The sequence below is a fragment of the Juglans regia genome, chromosome 7 (genome assembly GCF_001411555.2).
Source record: "Juglans regia cultivar Chandler chromosome 7, Walnut 2.0, whole genome shotgun sequence".
Classification (NCBI taxonomy): Eukaryota; Viridiplantae; Streptophyta; class Magnoliopsida; order Fagales; family Juglandaceae; genus Juglans; species Juglans regia.
In genome coordinates this window covers 6,757,140-6,779,389 of record NC_049907.1, presented here as the reverse complement: position 1 = coordinate 6,779,389, position 22,250 = coordinate 6,757,140, and the positions used below count along the sequence as shown (strand labels likewise).

The following is a 22,250-nucleotide window of genomic DNA, read 5'->3' as shown; positions in this document are numbered from 1 at the left end:
GCACATTTCTTAGACTGTCCCAAGTACGTTTGTTTTTTGCTTTCTCCCATTTAGATATTTTTACTTGCATGCGGTTTTTTGTTCTCTTTTTCTTGCAAGTTTTTGTTCTTGTGTTATTTTTGATAACCTTACGGGAATTTTGTATTTTGTTTAGAATTGTTAAGTTTTCTTCTATGCCTGGGTTTGTTTGATTATTTTCCTTAATTGTATAACTTAGGTGTTTGGTTGTAATTATGATTTTTCTCCATCATAAATGAGAGTTATTAATAAAATTGAGACATCGTTCTCTTCTTTAAAATAAAAAATATTTTTTTAATTTATAATTAGAAAATTAATGACATGATTGACACGTGACATAAGTGTGCCATGTCTCAATTTTTGATTGGTTAAAGATTGACGCATGATTTTTTTTTTTTGTTAATTCTCTAAAGAAAATCTGAAGGAGATACATAATTGCGAATTTCTTTAAATTCATATATCAATTTTGTAAAAATTAAAAATTGTCACTTCAAATTACAAAAACATAAAAATCCAAGGTAATGATTTTGCAATTAATCAGTTTTATATTTCAAAATAAGATAATTCATTGAAATGTGTAACATACAGTAAGATACGAGTGTAACCTACTGTATGCATCAAATGTGTAACATGTGACATTTATATATATATATATACACACAACATAACGATTAATCTTGAAATTCAGAATACAATTAAAAAGAAATCTCATATTCAATGTTTTTTTTTTCCAACAATTTATAGTCAATGTATTCATTTGTAAAAATGTCATTTAGATAAAACTTAGTTCTCAACTCGTCATATCCACCATTTTCTTGAGCCAAAATAAGGTCTTGTAGCGGTCAAACTTCCCTCATCTGTTCAACATAGAAAAAGCTGCAGCCCGAGGTGACTTTCCCATCTAATTTTTCCATCATCTCACCTGAAATTATATGAAGATATTTTATTTTTAAATATATTTTTTATAATTAATTTTATCTCAACTCATCTTATCATTATAATTTTATTAAATTCTCATATAAAATATAATAAACAATTTAACTTTTCTAAATTTCAAAATAATTTTTTTAAATTCTCACATAAAATATAATAATATTTTATTATTCACAAACTATTTTAATTCAACTCTAAATTCAAATCAGGCAAATATAATTAATGTGTCATACAATTATATTAAAAAACAAAGGGTCCCTTTGCACCATCCTCCACATGCTTGTGGGGGCATCATCCAATTCCAAATACCATCCAACTTTTTGGAAACTGGTCGGAACTTTCTTCTCAGTGACTGCTGTCGGCAGGAAATTTTTCAGCATCAAACACCATTTCCACTTGTTTGGAAACTGGTCGGAACTTTCTTCTCAGTGACTGTTGTCGGCAGGAAATTTCTCAGCATCAAACACCATTTCCACTTCATTCCACCAACTTTTTGTCTTGCTTGATTGCTGTTTGATCTGCTACCACTTCTCAAGCATATGAGCTATATATGAGGAATTATGGGAAAATGATTTTCACACATCTATTATATAATTTTGTCAAATAATAAGAAATATTGAAAAATTATTTTTTCAATATTATATGATAAGTGGGGTTGTGTAAAACCATCAATAATTCCGGTTGGGCTGATTAACAAGTATTTAAAACATTGTTCATCTTTAACTTCTGAATTATAAACAAGTCATTTTTATTTAAAAAAAAAATACAGAAATAGATAAAAAAAAAAAAAAATTAGAGAGAAACATAATAAACCATTTAAGGGAAAGTAGGAAAAAGAAAAAGAAAACAATAGATAAACATTTATTAGGCACTCCTGTGGCTGTATATAGAGGTCTAGTAACTGATCTGTTGAGGACTAGTCTTGATCAAAAAGGTGACACCTGATTCCTACAAAAGAAAAGGCCAGAAGGACCTCCATCGGGAAGCAGTGCCAACCTGAGAAGTCTTTCAGCACTTTCTTCGACTGTTAAGAAGCCAGCACTGCAGTTTATATCAGTCTTGGCATAGCCAGGACAGACGCAGTTGATAAGAAAAGATGGATACTTCTTGGCCAAAACTCTTGTGTAGCCATTCAAAGCTGCTTTTGCAACTACATATGCAGACAAATAGGCAGGCCAGCCATTTTCTTCCAATGCACCTTCCTTGAAATCTTTCATGAATTTATTTAAAACGCCATCCACTCTTTCTTCTGTCAAGCTTTCAGCATCACTTAACACTCCTTTAGCCCACTCATTTGGTATTCCCTTAAAAAAAAGACAGAATATTTTGGAAGGAAAATGAGTTATTGTTTAGATCGACAGTTGAACAAAAGCTTCATATGTATCATATCCATCAAAACAGTGATTCATATGAATGGCATATATAAATAATAGGACCATGCAGCCATGCCATGCCTGGCCTGGCTGAAAGCTTTGATCATGCAAAACATAATAATAATATTTATAATTTCCCACCTTCGAACCATGACTTTTGTAATGTGGACTTAAAATTATGAAAAGTTGCATCATCCGTTTAAGACTCAACTGTTTATAAGATTATGTCAGATAACCTATTTTTTGTGTATCTCAGAAGGCAAATCTAATCGAGGATGCACACTATGAACTTCTTGACAATTTAGAGTGCATTGCAAAATAGTTGGTAGTTGGTGATTTGGGTCCCATGATATCTCTATCTGAACGGGTGAGTTTGGATGTTGAAGTGAATTGAGTTGAGATGATAAAATATTGATAAAATATTATTTTTTAATATTATTATTATTTTGAGATTTGAAAAAGTTGAATTGTTTATTATATTTTGTATTGGGATTTGAAAAAGTTGTAATGATGAGTTGAGATGAGTTGAGAGTAGTTTACTAACCAAACGATTGCTTGAGAAAATTGCTCGAACTATTATAAATGTTGTAAAACTCACTTCATATATTCTAATGAGCTTTCATCTAAGATATTGGAACAGAATACTCTAATTTGACTCATTCAAGTAGAATCATCTGCAAAAGATAATAAATTATCATCATAAGTATATTCATGATTTTTGCTGATACCTTTAACTTCCCGCCCGAGGAGGAAACATTAACAATCCTTGGTGAATCAGATAACTGAAGAAGAGTAATTAGTGCTTCAACCATCCTCTTGGGACCATTGTAGTTTGTTTCCACACATTCTTCAGCTTCTTCATTTGTTTGAGTCAGCACTATTCCACTCCAATCGACCTCTACTCCTTCGGCCTGCATTGAGTGAGGAAACTTAATCTTCTATGAAGTTATCATGTAGATTTAAGTGCCTTTGCAATGCCTAGGGTATGTTTTGTTAAAAGAAATTTTGCGAACTTTTTAAAATTCTTTTGTAGATTTATTTTTATTGGGTTTTGTGATAGTAGATAAAAAAAAATTTGAATAAAAAATTGTTAATAAAGTTGATTTTTTTAATATAACCTTTTAGTTTAGTTTTTGTTTTGCTTTTTAAATAGTTACTTTGGTTTTCTTTTTAAATTTTCATTGAAATCTATGCAGAAATGATTGTATAAAAAGTTGAAATAAATTTTTTTTTATTTTTATTGAAAGATGTTTAGACTAAAGTTGAAAATTTTTTCTTGAAGATTTTTGAAGCCCAAGCTTCTCCCCAAGGAAAACAATTAACTTATTGTAGTATTAGCTACAGAACATAATTGGCATGTCATATTTTTAAATATTTAATCGATTTATGGCTAAAGATGGCAATATTCTATCGAAAGTACAAGAAAGATTCTTGTATTGCCTTGGCCTCCTATATAAAGATTGGCCTAGGAGGCCAATGCAATACATGTATAATCTTATGAACAAGTTTAACACTATTGTGAACAAGCCTAATAAATTGTAATATATATTTATATAGACACAATTTGTGAAATATAAATATATACAAATATAAATATTTATTTATATATATAAATATATAAGTGGGGGGTGGGGCAAGGCAGGGTTGGGCCTTGCCTGCTCTCCGCCCCCGCTAGGGGGCCAAATGTTGGGCGAGTGGCCCTGCCACTTGCATTTGGTGGACGGGGTCCTCCCCGCCCATGCAAAGGCGGGGCGGACGGGGGCGGGGCAGCGAGGTGCGGGGCCTCGCTTCCCACCCCTAAATGAATCATAGAAAACTTACCGCTAAATCTACACCTAAAGCTCTTAAAGCATCGCCATCCAGTGTACATCCAATAACCCCTGCATTGTTCACCTGCACAGAATTTCAACATTTTCCATATTTAATAAATTTTCATATTAATATACATCATTATAATAATGCTCAAACATAGTTATCCTTCAGATTTTCAGTTGTAATTGCTTAGGAGACCCCCATAATAGCATTATATTAAACTGTTCCTGTTTTTTTGGGATGAATTTGCCAAATGCTTTGTGCATTACATTCTACTATTTTCTTTGGAAGAGCTATAAATTAGTTGTTGGTTTATTATTACTCATGTATGTTCCTGGGATCGAACTCCTTGAGTTGAAACTCCAGTTGGATTGTGTTAAAGCTGTTATATTTTGAAAAGTAGTATTATTACTTAGCAAAGCGCATATGGCGTAACACATGAAGCGAAGTGCGTATACGACATAATTCCTGCTTTGGTTACTCTCCATCATTGACATGGTTAATGAAAGTACCATAAAAATGAAACTATAAAGTGGGGTATAATTTATAAACAACTGGTGAGTGATTTGGAGTCTTTTACATCGCATCAAAGTAGGATACTCTGAACAAGTAAACATATTTTGCACAGCAATTCAAGTTTGTAACATAAAAGAAAGGATGAAAATTATTCATAAAGAAATTGAATTGCAAGGAATACCAAAATATCGAGTTTCCCAAATCTGGTTTTGATGAAATCTGCAAGAGAAGCAATACTAGCAGTGTCAGTCACATCAAGCTGATGAAAAATCACATGATTAGAGAGCCCAAACTCTTTCAGCTTCTCAACAGCTTCAAGACCCCTATTCTCATTTCTTGCTGTCAACACCACCATGATTCCTTTCAAAGCCAACAACCTGCATAGTTCAAAACCAATCCCCTTGTTTGCGCCTGTAACTACTGCAATCCTGTCAAGAAAATCTAGAGTCAAGAAAACAAATATATGTATATATATATATATGTATTAATGTCATGTGTTCAGTGTCAAAAAACACGATTAAGAAGCAGCAAAGTGTCTCTTTGTTCTTGGCAAAAAAAAAAAGGGGGTTGGGAAAAAACAAAGCAAAAACAAAGTGCCTCTGTGTTGCTTCTGCCATTGAAGATGAACTGCAGAGTTTCTGAGAAGAAAGAGAATTCTGTAACCTATTCCTTTCTGGCCTGATAATCAATAAGCCAATGTTATGGTTTATATCTGCCCTGATAATTGACAAGCAAGCCAATTGGGAGCATCTGGGCCATAAGGCATAAAGTAGCTTTTATTTTTTTTAATTTAATTATTACTTAATTATTATAATTTTTTTTAATTTTTAAATAAAATATAAAAAATAATTTTCAACATTTTTTAAATATCAAAATAAAACTAATATTAAAAAATAAGAGTCGTTAGGTACAAGCGGTTTAATGCACCAAATTACGTACTCACGTAATTTTTTTAATTAATTTATTAAAAAAAAATAAAAGAAATTTTTTTTAAGAGAATAATGCTTTATATTTAATATTGGTGCACAGTTTGGTACACAAAATCGCTTGTAAAAAGATTTTTTCTTTATGAAAATTCTATTAAACATCTTAACTTAAACTATTTTCTTACTATTAATAAATTATCTTATTATTATTAATAAATTTCTTATTTCATCTATATAACCAAACGAGACGTTAATTTGTATTCCTATAATGATAACTATAGGATATTCGAATCTGAAAATATCACTAATTAATTTTCTCATATATTGTACGTAATTGGCTTAAGAATAATTAAAATGTAACGCGGCCTTGAGACCTTTCTACGGTAGATATATCCTCTCACAAGTCACGCAACCGACTAACTTATAAAAAAGAAACCTTTTGTCTGCTCTTTCATTCTCACGTCCATTAAATTCTCTTTGAAAAATAATAAATATATTTAAGAAAAAATTAATTTACTTCTCCATATATTAGTTATTAATTATGTTAAAAATTATAAAACTTTAAAATTTTAAAAATATTGATAAATGAATCTTATACGTAAAATTCTAAATTCTTACATAATTTGCCACTTTCGCTTTCGCTTTGGTTTGTGTGCAATGCGCCAAGAATAGAGAGCAAATTTTGAAAGAAGAATTTGAGACAATCACTCTCCAAATGCAAATGCACCAAATTGATCAAACTCCCAAATTTTATTACGAGAAATTATACTTATTATTCTCACACCATATATTAAACATAAATTTTTTATTTATTTTTCTCTTATTAAATGTGTGATTTATAAATGATAAATAGATGAAATCAATTATTTTATGAAGAATATAATAAATTTTTAAAAATAAAAAAATAAAAAAAATATAATGTGTGATATATGAAAATAATTAGCGGCTGTTTTTAATATATACCCTCCCTTGATTACATGCTTAACTAACTATAACTAACTGTAACTAACTTGCTACAAGTCCAGTCCAAGTGACTTTAGCCCAACCCCTTGTTACATCATTAGCCCATTTGACACATTTTCTGGCCTTGTTATTAAACCAAGAATAATAACAAGAACAAACACGCACACATATATCTTATACATATGTGTGAATAAGCAGATGTCGTCTATTATTTTTTCCAATTTTATCCTCCATTCTCAATTTGTTTTCCCACCATATCCTTCACTTCTCTTACGTTCTGCTTTCCCTTTTTTTTTTTTTTTATCACCGCTTGGACCACCGCTCGCACCGAATGCTTTAAAGTATAAAATCAAATTTCTTTTGCCCCCTTCCTATAAAAACGTCGATCCATCTGATTTCAAGTTCTTATTTTTTTGCACCACTGCTTGCACCGAATGTTTAGAGTATAAAATCAAATTTTTTTTTCTGCTTCGTGTAAAAACAACGATTTTATCAGATTGTGCTTTCCTTTTTGTTTTCCACCGCTTCTGCAGATCTTATAGGATTCTATTTTTAATTTTTTTTCCATCGCTTTCTGGTTTCCGCAGCTTCTGTGGATTTCTATTCCAGTTGTTATTTTTAATTTTTTTTTTATCACAGCCTGCATCGAGTGGATTTAAGAATAAAATAAAGTCTTTTTTCCCACCAGATTCTGATTTCCTTTTGTTTTCCACCGCGAAGCTTTCCACCGCTTTCGAAGCTCTTATCGGATTCTATTTTTAATCTGTTTTTCACCGCTCTCACCGCTTGCGACTTAGTATAAAAGTGATTGTCATCCTTCAATTCCCTCAAATTTGGTTCTCTGCTTGTCAATCTCTACATAGCGTGGTATGCTTTCTTCTACTTCTTCTTGCCAGTTAAATACTCTTAGTCCGAATAATCTTCTCCCTCTGCTCTGTGAAACCGCTATGTTATTCTGCTGCTAGGCTGGAGACCTTGACAATGGCCATGCGGCCTCCAATGATGCTGTCACGCTCAAAGAATCGGATAGAGAGGGGATTGACCATAGAGAATAACGAATAAAAATGGAATCAAATACTTCACTTCGTATATGGAGGACGAGATGGGTGGAGAGGCAGACGATGAGCCTCCTAACTCGGCTAGAGAGCTTGAGCCCGTGTGATGGCCAACAGTGCAGTTTGTGGAAGCTGGAGGTTTGGGATAGCAGAAGAGGAGCAGGGAAACGATCTGGACCCTCCATTCTTGCAATGGGAACGTACTGGACCCTTGCATAGAGAGTTTTTACCTTCTGTGTGTCTTTGACTCTGCGAAGGTGGTGTTAGACTAAAAATAATTTTATAATGCGGAATAACACTTTAGAAACAAGAATTGATAGGTTTTAATGTCAAGAATAATACCTCCAGCCATTGATGCTATTCACTATTTTTGTTGCGTTTCTCACTGTGTTTGGCACTTCCAAACTCTTCTCTACTCTATTTAGATGGTGTAATACTGAAGGAAATTGAGTGAGTGAGTTTGGAGACCAAACACTGTATTTATAGCCAAAGCCTCTATCAAGCTTCGGTGTTACGTGTCCCACGTGATCCTATTTTTCATGGGATCAGTTATGAACGTGATGAATAACAGTGGTGGACCACTTCAAGGACTCTTAAGCAATAGACTCGTTCTCACGAACGTCTCCGTGAGAAACGGTCAATATTCTCTCACTTGGTCCACACTCCTAATCTAAGATTTCATCTTAAACCCATCGATAATCTCCATTTAAGTAATAAATACATGAATCATGGCGATAGGTCCTCTAATGACGAGTATTACCTTCCATGTATTATTTTGTATTTATTTTTTAAATATTATAAATTATGTGGGAACAATTTCTTAATGAATAAACTCTATATTTATTCTTAGTCCAAACCAGATGAATTTTTCTCGAAATTTAAATTAAGGTGCACATCAATATGAGAAAAAAATCAAAATATTTAAGAATTTCATTAAAATAACATTGTTCATACAATGAAAAATTACATAATGGAACCAAGTCCCATGTTCACTACATGATCCTTGAATTTCAACGGTGGCATTCCGTTAGTCAAAGGATCAGCGATCATTAGTTCAGTGCTTACGTGCTCAATGACCACTTTATTTTCTTTAACACGTTCCCTTATGGCTAAATATTTAATGTCGATGTGTTTACTCCGACTCCCACTTTTGTTGTTCTTAGTCATAAAAACAGCAGCTGAATTGTCGCAATACATTTTCAAAGGCCTAGAGATCGAATCCATAATTCTAAACCTAGAAATGAAACTCTTAAGTCATACACCATGTGAAGTAGCCTAAAAAAAAGAGACGAACTCGGCTTCCATAGTGGAAGTGGTAGTCAAAGTCTGTTTGGCACTCCACCATGATATAGCTCCATCGGCCATAAAAAAATATGTATCATGATATTGATTTGCGTGAATCAATACAGCCATCAAAGTCAGAATCTGAGTAGCCAATTACTTTCAGATTGTCCGTTCGTCTATACATAAGCATGTATTCTATGATTCCTTGAAGGTACCTCATTACTTTCTTTGCAGCTCTCTAGTGGTCTAAACCTGGATCACTCTGATATCGTCCCAATATTCTCATAGCAAATACAATGTCAGGTCTTGTACAGACCTAAGTATACATTAGGCTTCCGATAGCAGAAGCATATAGAATGTTCTTTATTTATTCACTTTCAAGATCGTTCATTGGGCATTGGTTCAAATTGAACCTATCACCCATCACAATGGGAGCTACACTTGGTGAACAATCCTTCATTCAGAATCTCTCTAAAACTTTATTAATATAGGTTTCCTGATACAGACCCAAGATATCTCGAAATCTGTCTCTATGGATCTTAATGCCAATGACATAAGATGCCTCACCCATATCCTTCATATCAAAATTTTTAGAGATGAATTGTTTCACTTCATGCAGCAAATCCTTATCATTGGTTGCTAGCAAAATGTCATCCACATATAAAACAAGAAAACATATTTTACTCTCACTGACCTTCTGGTATATACATTGATCCATAATATTTTCTACAAAACCGAATGAAGAAATTACATTATGAAATTTCAAATACCATTGGCGGAATGCTTGTTTTAAACCGTATATGGATTTCTTGAGCTTGCAAACCAATTGCTTACCATCACTAGAGGGGAATCCTTCAGGCTGTTTCATGTAAACCTCCTCCTCTAGATCTCCATTAAGAAATGTTGTTTTCACATCCATTTGTTGCAACTCTAAGTCAAAATGGGCTACTAATGCCAAAATAATACGCAATGAATCTTTCTTAGATACGGGAGAGAAAGTCTCCGTGTAATCGATTTCTTCTTTCTGAGTGAATCCCTTGGCAACGAATCTTGCCTTGTATCTCTCAATGTTGCCCAATGAGTCTCTTTTAGTTTTAAAGACCCATTTACATCCAATGGCTTTTACACCATCAGGCAACTCAACAAGATCTCAGACTTCGTTACTCTTTATAGAATTCATCTCTTCCTTCAATGCATTGTACCGTAATTCTGATTCATTGCAACTCATGGCTTGTGAAAAGAACTTGGGATCATTTTCGGCTCCAATGTTATAATCAGATTCTTGAAGATACACAACATAATCACTAGGAATTGCTGATCTCCTTGTTCTAACAGATATTCTTAATGTTGCACCATCTTCTCCTTGAGAAGTATGTGGTTCAACTTGTTGTTCAAAAGTTGTTGGCAACTCTTGAACTACCTGATCTACTGGAATGTAGTCAGCAACTTGTGGAACGTCAATGATTGGTTGTTCAACACCAGTTTGTACTTGAGGGGTGTTGTAAACAATAATCAATCTATCACTTGAGGTGGAAGGTTGAGATTCTGAATGATCATTCTCAGAAACTATGTTCCTGGTTTGATCGCTCCCACTGATTAAGTTATTTTTAAGAAACTTTACATTTCTTGATTCCACAATCCTAGTACTGTGAGATGGACAATAAAATCTATAACTCTTAGACCTTTCAGTATATTCAATGAAATACCCACTAATGGTCCTTGGGTCTAGTTTCTTCTCTTGTGGATTATAAATTCACACCTCAGACGGGCATCCCAAACGCGCATATGTCGCAAACTCGGTTTCCAACCTTTCTATAATTCAAATGACGTTTTAGGAACTGCCTTGGTTGGAACTCGGTTTAATATATACACTGTCGTCTTAAGTGTTTTAACCCACAATGATTTAGGAAGATTGGAGCTGCTAAGCATACTCCGCACCATGTCCAATAATGTTCGGTTTCTTCTTTCTACTACACTATTCTGGCCCAGTGAACCTGATATGGTGTATTGGGTAACAATTACATGCTTTTGAAGAAACTTTGTAAATGGCCCAGGTGCTTGTCCATTCTCTATGTATCTACCATAATATTATCCACCTCTATCTGATCTCACGATCTTAATTTGCTTACCGCATTGTTTCTCTACTTCAGCCTTAAAAATTTTAAAGGCATCTAATGTTTCGTTCTTGTTATGAAGTATGTAGAGATACATATATCGTGAGTAATCATCTATAAAAGAGATTAAGTATTTTTGACCATGTGAGTCCATGTCTAGACTATATATATCAGTATGTATGATCTCTAATATGTCTGAACTCTTATTGGCACATTTCTTTGACTTGTTGGTCTGCTTGCCTTTTATGCAGTCCACACAAGTTTCAAAATCAGTAAAAGCCAGAGTATTAAGTATCCCTTCATTTACTAATATTTTAATTCTATCTATGGAGACATGACCTAATCTCCGATGCCATAATTTAGAGGAATCATCATTAATAACACATTCTTTAGTGCCAGTGTGAACATGTATTGAATCATAAGTGGTATTGTTTTGTAAATTAATGCAGTAAAGACCATTAGACAAAATACCATTCCCAACACAATCAGATTTATAAAATAAACTGAATGATGAATTTGAAAAATTAAAGGAATATTCAAAAAGTACTAGTTTTGAAACTGAAATCAAGTTTCTAGAGAAACTTGGAACATAAAAGGTATTTTCCAACTTTAAAACAAAACCACTAAATAAAATTAAATAGCAAGTTCCTACAGCTTCCACATGCGAGCCCATATTGTTTCCTGATAAGATGCTTCGCTCACTTCCCACTGGCTTTCTTAAGTTTTGCAAACCCTGCAAGGAATTTGAAATGTGGATTGTTGATCCAGAATCAATCCACCATGTGTTAATATTGACATTAACCATATTAGATTTATAACAAACAAGTGAGATTGGATTATCTTTGTCTGCAAGCCATTTCTGGAATTTGGCGCATTCTTTCTTCATGTGTCAATTCTTTTTACAGAAGAAATACCTGGAATCTTTCTTAATATCATCTTGGGGAGGTATTTTGCCTTTTCCTTTCAGTTCGGCTTGAGATTTGCCCTTTCCATTCATTGCTAGCATTGCACTTGCACCCTGTTCCATCATTAGTCTCCCTTCCTCTTGAACACACATGGTCATGAGTTCATTAATTGACCATTTATCCTTATGTGTGTTGTATGAGATTTTGAAGGGTCCATATTAATGCGGAAGGGTGTTCAAGATGTAGAGTACCAGGAAGGACTTCGACATTTCAACCTCGAGTTTCTTCAATTGAGCCACATTGTCTCTCATTTGCATGATGTGCTCACGCACACCTTTCACACTGCTGAGCCTTAGGGATGAGAACTTCATAATTAGGATGCTTGCTAGTCCCTTGTCTGAAGTGACAAATTGTTCATCAATGGACTTTAGCAAGTCTCGGACATTTTCATGCTGATTGACAGAACCACGAATACCAGTAGAAATTCTAGTCTTAATGAACATCATGCTGAGACGATTAGATCGCACCCATCGCTCATAAAGTGCGATGACTGCTGCATTGCTGGTATCAGTGAGTGCTGGTGGTTCGTCTTTCCTAATAACATAATCTATGTCCATCCACCCTAAATGAAGAAGAACTCTCTCTTTCCAACATTTATAATTATCTCCCTTAAGTTCAGGGATATCATAACGAATATCAGAGAAATTTGTAGGTTGTGTAACTACATATAGATTACATGCTTACATTAAAATTGAGGCCTAAATAAATATTCATGTTTTACCAATGTAAATCATGCTTAAAAATTGAATCTAATGACATAAAATTGCTTGTGGGCTAAATTTTTAATTCAAGTAGATCCAATTAATCTTTATGATAGAATTTTATCAAATTATTTACTTCATTCATAATTCTAAAGGGTATATTATGATTTGATGTATATTCTATCTTTAAACTTTTATGATAAAACTATCAAATTATTTACTTAATTCATAATTCCTGTGGGTAATTTACGAATAACTTGATATTTTATCCTTATTAATAATATAAATATAATAAAAATTTCTGTGGGATAAAATTTATTATATTAAGTATAATTAATTACAATTAATGTTTAATATTCTTTATGTGATCCTAATCAATCATAATAATTTTACTTAATTAAAGATGCTGTAGCTATTCTCTAATTAACATAAAATTATATGGATTACTAGACATTTAAATAGCATAAGACTAGCTTAATATTATGAATTACATAATTTTAACTAATACTAACATGTTATTATTATGCACAAAATATTCATAATATAAGCATAAAAAATTGCATAATCAAAACTATAATATTATGCATAACATTTAATTTCATGCTTTAAATTATATACTCATCCAAAAATTGCATGTATTCATATAAAACAAAATTAATCAATTCATGCAAACTAAATACGAGCATAATAAACAAATTTACACTACAATTATCCAAATTGCATAAAATTAAATTAAATAAAAATTATAAGCACAAAAGGCATGGGCCCAAAAAACCCACTAATAAACCATCTATAAAAGTGGAGAAATTTTTTTTTTATTTTTTTTAAAACTGTCCCATATAAACGACATGTTGTTTTCCTTACTGTTTAAAAAGAAAAACAACCATGTAAACGACATGTCGTTTTTATTAAACCTATAAACGACGTGTCGTTTAGTTCACTATACTGAATGAACGCTGGCCAACTAAACAACGTATCGTTTTCCACAAAACTGAAAACTACATGTTGTTTATCTTTATACTTGATAAATGGCTTCCGAACTAAACGACATGTCATTTTCATTAAATTGAAAACGACGTATTGTTTATCATTATACTGGATAAATGGTTTTCGAACGAAACGACATGTCATTTATCATTAAATTGAAAACGACGTGTCGTTTATCATTATACTGGATACAAACTCCTAAGGTAAACGACATGTCGTTTTCATTTAATTGAAAACGACGTGTCGTTTAGCATTACTGAATGATTGAATTCCCTGCTTAAACGACATGTCGTTTGGGTCGTCTTCAACTTCCAGACAGCACGCAGATTCAGATTTTCCTAGCCATTTTCACGTCAAAAAATACGTTTTTAATCACAGAAAGTTTAGAAAAACTATTTCTTTATGATTTCTAAACTTCTTTCAAATAAAAAACGTCAAAAAATCAAAACTCAAATTTTTTTCAAAATTTCGACCAAAAAACAAAGATGAACAGAGTATTGATTTTAAACACCAAGGTAGAGGTAAACAGCGCTCTGATACCAACTGTTAGATTAAAAACAATTCTATAATGTGGAATAACACTTTAGAAACAAGAATTGATAGGTATTAATGCCAAGAATAATACCTCCAGCCATTGATGTTATTCACTATTTTTGCTGCGTTTCTCACTGTGTTTGGCACTTCTAAACTTTTCTCCACTCTATTTAGATGGTGTAATACTGAAGGGAATTGAGTGAGTGAGTCTGGGGACCAAACACTGTATTTATAGCCGAAGCCTCCATCAAACTTCGGTATTACGTATCCCACGTGATCCTATTTTTCATGGGATCAGTTATGAACGTGATGAATAAGAGTGGTGGACTACTTCAAGAACTCTTAAGCAATAGACTCGTTCTCATGAACGTCTCCGTGAGAAACGGTCAATAGGTGGGGGTTGGTTTAGGTTTACTAGATGGGTCTTCCGATATGCTTTCATAAGAGGTTCTGAGTTCGGAAGGTTCTGATGAGGGTACGTTTTTGTTCCTTATGGCTACGGATTGAGGCCACGTGTTGTGTGTCAAAGCCAGTAATAGCGGACAAAGACGAGGGGCATTTTGTAAAGATGGATTTGGGTCATACATCACACTGTGAGGCTGTGACTCCACTACAGCGAGGGAAGTTTTTTCTAGAAATGAGAGAAAAGTGATCCTGTTTAGGAATTCGAGGATCTCGAGACATGTAAATGTACGCTTGTAGGCCAGTTTGCCGTGTGGCTAAAGGAGTTCATGTTCTACTGGGATAGAGTGTATTGATCCTGTGTGGAAGTATTTATTTTTTGGAGTATTGCTAGAGCCACCACTGGTAGCTCCCGCTAAGAGCTATCGCTGGCTCTAGTATGTGCTTTTTGATGTGTTTTTTTTTAATTATTTTTTATTAATTTTTTTAATACTATTAAATATTTAAAAAAATAAAATAAATTTAGAATATTACTAAAAAACACTTCCTTAATCATAAAGTGAAAAAAAAAATCATTAAAAAATACTTCCTTATTCACAAAGTAAAATAAAAAATCATTTATTTTATTTTATTTCGTGATTAAGAAAGTATTTTTTAATGATATTATGAATTTTTTTTATTTTTTTAAAATATTTAAAATTATTAAAAAAATTTATATAAAAAAAATTAAAAAAAAAAACACATAAAAAAAATACATACTGATACAAGCAGTAGCTCTCAGCAAGAGTTGAAAGCGAGACGCTTAATATTTTCCTTATTTTTTGATGGTTTACTATAATGATGACTTAAACTTGAATTGGACAGCAAGTCAAATAAAAGATTTTAAATTTTTTGAACACGCATGTAAGATGCATGTTAATAAGAATTTTTAATGGATTTGCTTTGTTGAATATAAATATGTAAGGAGAGAGTTTTGTTAATGCAGATTTGGACTGATACGAGAATTTTGTATTTTGTTTGAAAGTTTATTTCGTTTAATTTATAAATTTATTTCGATTCATTATTATAATTTTTTTAAATTTTAACATAAAATATAATAAATAATTTAATTTTTTTAAATTTTAAAATAATAATAATATTAAAAAATAATATTCTGACAATATTTTAATATCTCAACTTAATTCAATTTAGTTCAACATCTAAACATAACCTAAAATATTATATTTTAATATTATTATTATTTTGAGATTTAAAAAAGTTGAATTGAGATTTGAAAAAATTGAATTGTTTATTATATTTTGTATGAGAATTTGAAAAATGGATAATGATGAGATGAGATGAAATAAAAATTTTGTGTTTTGTTTTCTATCCCAAACTAGCCCGACGATGAGATAAAATTTTATAAAAAATAATTGGAAGAGAAAAAGAGTAAAAAAAAAAATTATAAAATTAAAACATTTTTAAAATATAATTTTATAATATAATTTTTATTTTGACATTTAAAAAAGTGAATTGTTTTTTAGTTTTTATTTAAAATTTTGAGAAAATTTTAATGATTATTTTAAAATTTTTATATTTCATTTATGTAAATAAGATAAAATGAGATGATATGAAAATTTTGAAATGAAATTTATTTTTAAATAGACCTTTATTTGAAAATAAGTAAAGGGATGAACAGTATTCTCATCAATTATGTTTTTTTTTTTTTTTTTCCATCAAATTGGGTTCTCTCGTGTTTTTGCTCTTTTGCCGATTAAGGTGAGTTTGGATATTGTGGTTTTTTTTTTTTGGGATATGTTGGATGCTAAATTGAAATGAGATTAGTTAAGATGAAAGTTAAAAGTTAAATAAAATATTATTTTTTAATATTAATATTATTTTAAAATTTTAAAAAATTAAAATGTTTATTATATTTTGTATGAGAATTTTAAAAATTTATAATGGTTTAATGAGGTTAGTTGCAGCAAATTATGTTTTGAGATTAGTTGCAACAAAACAGATGAATATGAAAAAAATGAGAATATTTTATGTTATAGTTGCAAAAAAAATAGAGACTTCACAATCAAGGTAAACATTTTTTTATATTCTGGAGTTCAAAAGTTTTACATTATAATTAGAATATATTAATTGTTAATATCAATAAATAATAATTTATTTACTATTATTAGATATCAAGTTTATTTATAAATGTATGATGATAGCACATCAACTCTAATAGTCACTTTTGGATCTGCAGTCATGAATATTCTACAGATATTATATGTGATATTTTTTATGATCAATGAAAAAATTTTAAAATATAGATAAAACTATTACATTTTAAAATTATATATATTAATCTATTTTTTATTATTACATATTTTTACAAAAAATTTTTATTTTTAAAAATATTTTTTTATATTTATGCAATTGGACACACGTGCGATGCACGTGTTTGCTAGTTTATATATATATATATATATTTATTTATTTATTCTATTATAAAAAGTGATTATTTAATTATGAATAATAATTTATTTATTTATTTTTTGTTAACTTTTATTTATTTTTTGTTAAATTCTGTTTTACCAAAAGTTCTTTAAAATCTTTAACTATTTAATGTGTAGATCCCTTCTAAAATTTAATGAAAGATTTTATTTTACCAAAATGTCTTTAAGACTCATGATCATTTGACGTATAGTTTCCTTATAAAATTTAATAAAAGATTATATTTTATCAAAAGATCCTTAATAACCTTATGGCTAGATACTTTACTAAAATTTAGATTTTTTTTAATATTTATTTAATCTTATATATTTTTTTAGATAAATAAATTATTGATTTTTTATTTTTTTTATTTAAATTATTATGTCAATTATATCCCGAAATTAATGTATCCGAGGCGTTCGTACTACCATGGATGTATAAAAGGAACAACCAAATCCAATTTCTATCTTCTCTGGTGGAATCAAGAATTTATCTTGTGGGACCCTGCTTATATTTTAATAATAATAATTATTATTCTTATACCTAATATATGTTTTTATATATAATAACACGATAAGGAACGCTAGCTATAAAGCTTTCAAGATGCAAAAAAATCTCAATTTCCCTCTTTAACAAAACACTGGACCGGTTTGGAGACGGGCAGATTTGGAGTGCGAGATGGAAATTTTATATTTTATTTTGAAATTTAAAATATTATGTTTTAATATTATTATTATTTTGAGATTTGAAAAATGTGTATTTAAATTTAAAAAAGTTGAATTGTTTATTATATTTTGTATGGAAATTTGAAAAATGTGTAATGATGAGATGAGATGAGATAAAAATTTTATGTTTTGTTTTGTGCTCCAAACCTGCCCAGTTTTATGAATAGTAATAAGATAGTTTATAAATAGTAGTGAAATAATTTGAATTGAGTAAATGAGAAAAAAAATATTATAAAGTTGATTATTTTTTATTTTTTGTTTAAAATTTAAAAAAAATTATAATAATTAGTTTGAAAAGTTTGTATTTAAATTTTATTTAAAAATAAGATATACTGAGATGAGATGATAATTTTAAGATAAGATCTATTTCCAAATAAATCGTTAACATCGCATTCCAAGAAGACCAGTAAAGGAGTTGAATGGAATATAAGGGATGAAAGAGAAAAATCATAAGTTGTTGGTTTTGATACATTTTTTTTAAATCTTAGAATTTTTTTGAGGTCACAATTTTGAGTTAAAAGGCCAAGATCTTATTAAAAATTATAAAAGTATCTATTTATATTTTTATTAGATTTATTATTTTAGGAACTGTCCTTTTTTTAAACAAATTTGTTAAGAGTTAGGATGCTTGCTATCTTGAATTTGTACATTAATTAATTTATTTAAACATTTTTTCAAGACAACCAATTAAAGTCTTTTTTATTTTTTTAATCACATCTCATCAATTGTGTCGATGTAATTTTTTTTAATCACATCTCATCACTGAAGTTGGGCTCCGATAGTGTGTCCCGATGTAATTTTTTGTTTGTTTTTTATTTAAAGATTAAGGAAGTGTTTTTTTAATGATGTTGTATTTTTTTTTAAATATTTAAAAATATTAAAAAAATACATGTAATAAAAATAAAAAAAATAAAAAATATGAAATACACTTATCGGGACCCAAATTTAGGTCTCGATTTGGTGGCTGTAGCTTTACTCTTATAAGTTATAACTCTTGACTTGTGATTATTTATCTAGAAATTACTAATTATAATACATTAATACAGTGAGTGACGATTACTATTTGCCAGATTCTGAGAAACACATCTTTTTTCTTTTCAATGCATCACAGATCAAACTTAAAAATGCCTAGAAATTATGGAAGTGAAATTATCAAAAATATTTGAAAACCTGCCAGGCCAACAGTAGTCCTGCCAGGCCAACCCAAGAATCTCTGAGAAGAAGGAAATATGACTCTGTTCATGGATGCATAACCAGATCAAGCTTATCAAGTGTTTTCAAATCAACAAGCCAGATCAGACCTGACTTTTGAGTTACACTTGGGAACTATGACCTGAATCTTGACCATCCAAACACCCTAGAAGGGAATCATTAATCCATACAAACTATGACCTGATCATTTATAATTGAAACAATACAAGAATGAAGGTTGCTTTGTTCTGCAAAATGATTAAGGACCCATCACATAGTAAATCTTGAACTTGCCCTTCTCCTCCATGTAACTAGACTTCAAATTCAAAAAACGAATCATATAGATCACCCAAAGAGTTGTCACCATTGTTGCTAATTCAAGAAATTCCATGACAAATCTACAAAACAAGATCTGACAATTTCCAAAGCTAGCTAGAAACTGATGCCAGAGCACAAAAAGGGAAAAGAAAGAAGGAAGCTTAAAACTTTTATAGTTAGGAGATCAAATTGTTACTTTTTCAGTAAAAATGGAACTTTGTCTAGCTAAATGCTCATCAACAATATTATCTGTGATATACTAGGAGTTTAGGGAAAATACATTTTGCAGTTTTGAACCTCCATCATTTTTTCCAGTTTGCACCCAAAACCATCAAATTTACTCAATTTGTAGTACCCTCGGTCAATGATCATATTTTCATCAATTTTGAAAGTCAAAACTCTAATCAAGATGCAAATTGAATAAATTGATAGCTTAGGGTTCTAATTATCCGTTTTAGTATCCCAAGGAGTAAATTACTTGCAAAAAGTATTTCAGGGTGCAAATAATCATTTGGGCCATAACTCTGAAGAAAAACCAGCGATTTAATAAGTTTCGTGTAGGGAAACTTTCAAGAGTGTTATGCATGGGATTCGAATTTACTCTATAGAGATGGATCTGAAGGATAAGTGTTGTCGCTGACGTAATATATATATATATATATATATATGCATAAACTATAAAATCTTGTATCTTGGACTTCTGCACGGATTTCAAAACCAAAGAATTGAAGCTTACTCCAAGCTCTAAAACCACATGACCACACGCGCGTCCGAGTGTTCTATTCCCACTACACAATTAGGCTAACCATAAGTTGTATAAATATTGAGATTGATCAAACAATGATTCTCTGTATTGTTTTGTAGCAAAGTGGAAGAGAAACGATCGAGCAGAAAGTCTTTGTAATACTCATGAGATCAAGCTAAATTATTAACTCCAGATTAGAAAAAGGAAATGGAGAGTACGTTTGGTGATGGAGAAAGTTGGGTGAGAGGGCCATTGATCGGCAAAGGAGGTTTTGGGTCCGTGTTTCTTGCCACTTTGAAGAAATCCAAATCAAGGTTCGTTTGTTCCCTTCAACCATGGTAGTGAAATATGCAGAGGTGTCTGTTTTTGGTTCGCTCTAGAAGGAGAAAGAGGTTCTTGACAACGTCAAAGGCTCCCCTTATGTGATTGACTGTTTTGGGGAAGAGATTACAACCCAGGAAAAGGGCGAGATGGTTTACAATCTTTTATTGGAGTATGCCTCTAGAGGAACAATTGAGAAATTCGATGGTTGCCCAAAACTGATGTAAAGCTCAATACCTGGTCAATCGTCAAAGGGCTGTCACATTCATGATTGTGGTTTCATTCACTGCGATTTAAAGCTTGAGAATGTTTTACTCATGCTTGCCATTAGCCTTGATGGTAATTTTGTAGCAAAGATTGGAGATTTTGGGTTGGCGAAGAGATTGGCATAGAAAATGAAGAGAAGGATGGACTTGACGTTTACTTGAGAGGCACACCTCTCTATATGGCACCTGAAGCGGTGATTGAGAATGTACATGAGCCTCCCTGTGATATTTGGGCTCTTGGGTGTCTTGTGTGTGAGATGCTTACTGGAAAATCTCCTTGGGATAGGGAGGAAAAGTTGAATGCAAACGAGCTTTTACAGCTGATTGGGGATGAGTGTGAAGTTCCCAAAATACCAAGTGGTGTTTCCGATGAAGCAAAGAGTTTCTTGAAGTCGTGTCTTGCGAGGAAGCCTACATACAGATTCACAGCTGAGATGCTAATGGATCATCCATGGTTTGTGTCTCGCTCGATTCCATTGTCGTGTGAGACTCGAGCGAACTCACAGGTTGAGTTTCGACAGTTGAGTGAACACTCTGTTTTTCGATTTCCTACTCACAAATCAGGCTCCACATACAATCCAACAATCTCCCACTTGGAGATTGGTTTTCCACATGCCATCCACTGTTTCCAGCCCAAGCCCTACCACCTCTGCAACTTATAGATCCCGTCTTCAAGCCAGAAGATGTACTGAAGTCGAGCTGACTTCAGTCTCTTATGTACATTGCCCTTAGTCAGCATATCCACTGAGCGATTCACAACTCCCACTGCATTGGGAGTATTCAGTCTCGAACCGATCTTGACAACCTCAGCCAACCTCCCCAAGCTTGCATGAGGAACGACAAAACTGACTCTCTTTGACTTTCTCATATGTTTCATGCCATCAAGCTTGCCTTTTTACACTCTTGTATTTCCCTGTACATCACTTGATCCTGATGTTAAATACAAGGAGTTAGATCTCCTACCATGCGCTAAGACCAGCACACCCTTAGTGATCTTCCAAGCTCCTCTAGGGAACGCTACTGCATAATCATTGCATCTTCCCAAGATCACTAACAACATAGTTTTGCATGATCTCTTGATGTGAGATGCTATGGAACAAAGTTCCTGAGTCCAACACCCAATCATCAATCAAATTGTGTACTACAAGAGTTAAGGCATCATGTATTTTTTTAGCCACTACATTCACCGCATCATCCTCGACACTTTTTTGATTCCTACAGTTTCTCTTGATGTGGCTCGGCTTGCCACAACTCTAGCATGTGATCGGCTACCTAGATCACGTCTTGCTCTTCCCATACTTTTGGAGCTTGATCTGCCATTCCCCTACCTCGATTTTCAACATTCGAAGCAGATCTCGAACCCGAGAACTCACCCGAGTCTCTTCTATGTATCTCTTCAGCAAGGATCATGTTACGTACGTCATCTTAGTTCAGTTTCATCTTGTCTACTGAACCACTCACAACCATCCTCATGGCCTCCCAACTATTTGGCAGCGATGCCAACAGAATCAATACTTTAATCTCATCATCAAACTTAATATCTATAGAAGACAGTTGATTTGCGATCGTAATTCGTATTGAATTCATTCAAGTGTTCGGCCGCAAACATACATTCTGACATCCTCAGATTGAACA

The 22,250-nt window shown here is 32.0% G+C and overlaps 2 protein-coding genes and 1 long non-coding RNA gene across 4 annotated transcripts in view; 2 read left to right on the top strand and 1 right to left on the bottom strand.

Annotated features, from left to right (window-relative positions):
* The window catches only part of LOC108981510 ((+)-neomenthol dehydrogenase-like), a 40,559-nt gene extending 35,208 nt beyond the window's left edge, over positions 1-5,351 (bottom strand). The window contains exons 1-5 of one of the 2 annotated variants that reach the window (XM_018952706.2): positions 5,250-5,351; positions 4,834-5,080; positions 4,146-4,217; positions 3,053-3,235; positions 1,786-2,255 (exon numbers count right to left, since the gene is read on the bottom strand). In XM_018952706.2, the coding sequence (XP_018808251.1) occupies positions 1,878-2,255; positions 3,053-3,235; positions 4,146-4,217; positions 4,834-5,080; positions 5,250-5,269 (900 nt within the window). In that variant the 5' untranslated portion in view covers positions 5,270-5,351 and the 3' untranslated portion in view covers positions 1,786-1,877. Of the gene's footprint in view, positions 1-1,785; positions 2,256-3,052; positions 3,236-4,145; positions 4,218-4,833; positions 5,081-5,249 lie in introns of those variants that run through there. The other variant, XM_035691916.1, reaches the window with a different exon arrangement.
* A 1,921-nt stretch (positions 5,352-7,272) lies between these two features.
* On the top strand, positions 7,273-7,981 carry LOC118349054. Its single transcript, XR_004802029.1, has 2 exons — positions 7,273-7,408; positions 7,507-7,981. It is a non-coding gene; the product is annotated as an uncharacterized LOC118349054 (long non-coding RNA).
* A 12,254-nt stretch (positions 7,982-20,235) lies between these two features.
* Positions 20,236-21,318, top strand: LOC109019598 (mitogen-activated protein kinase kinase kinase 3-like). Its single transcript, XM_035691390.1, has 3 exons — positions 20,236-20,342; positions 20,701-21,069; positions 21,180-21,318. Exons 1-3 carry the CDS (start codon positions 20,236-20,238, stop codon positions 21,316-21,318), a joined length of 615 nt encoding a protein of 204 aa, XP_035547283.1.
* Positions 21,319-22,250: the final 932 nt, after the last annotated feature.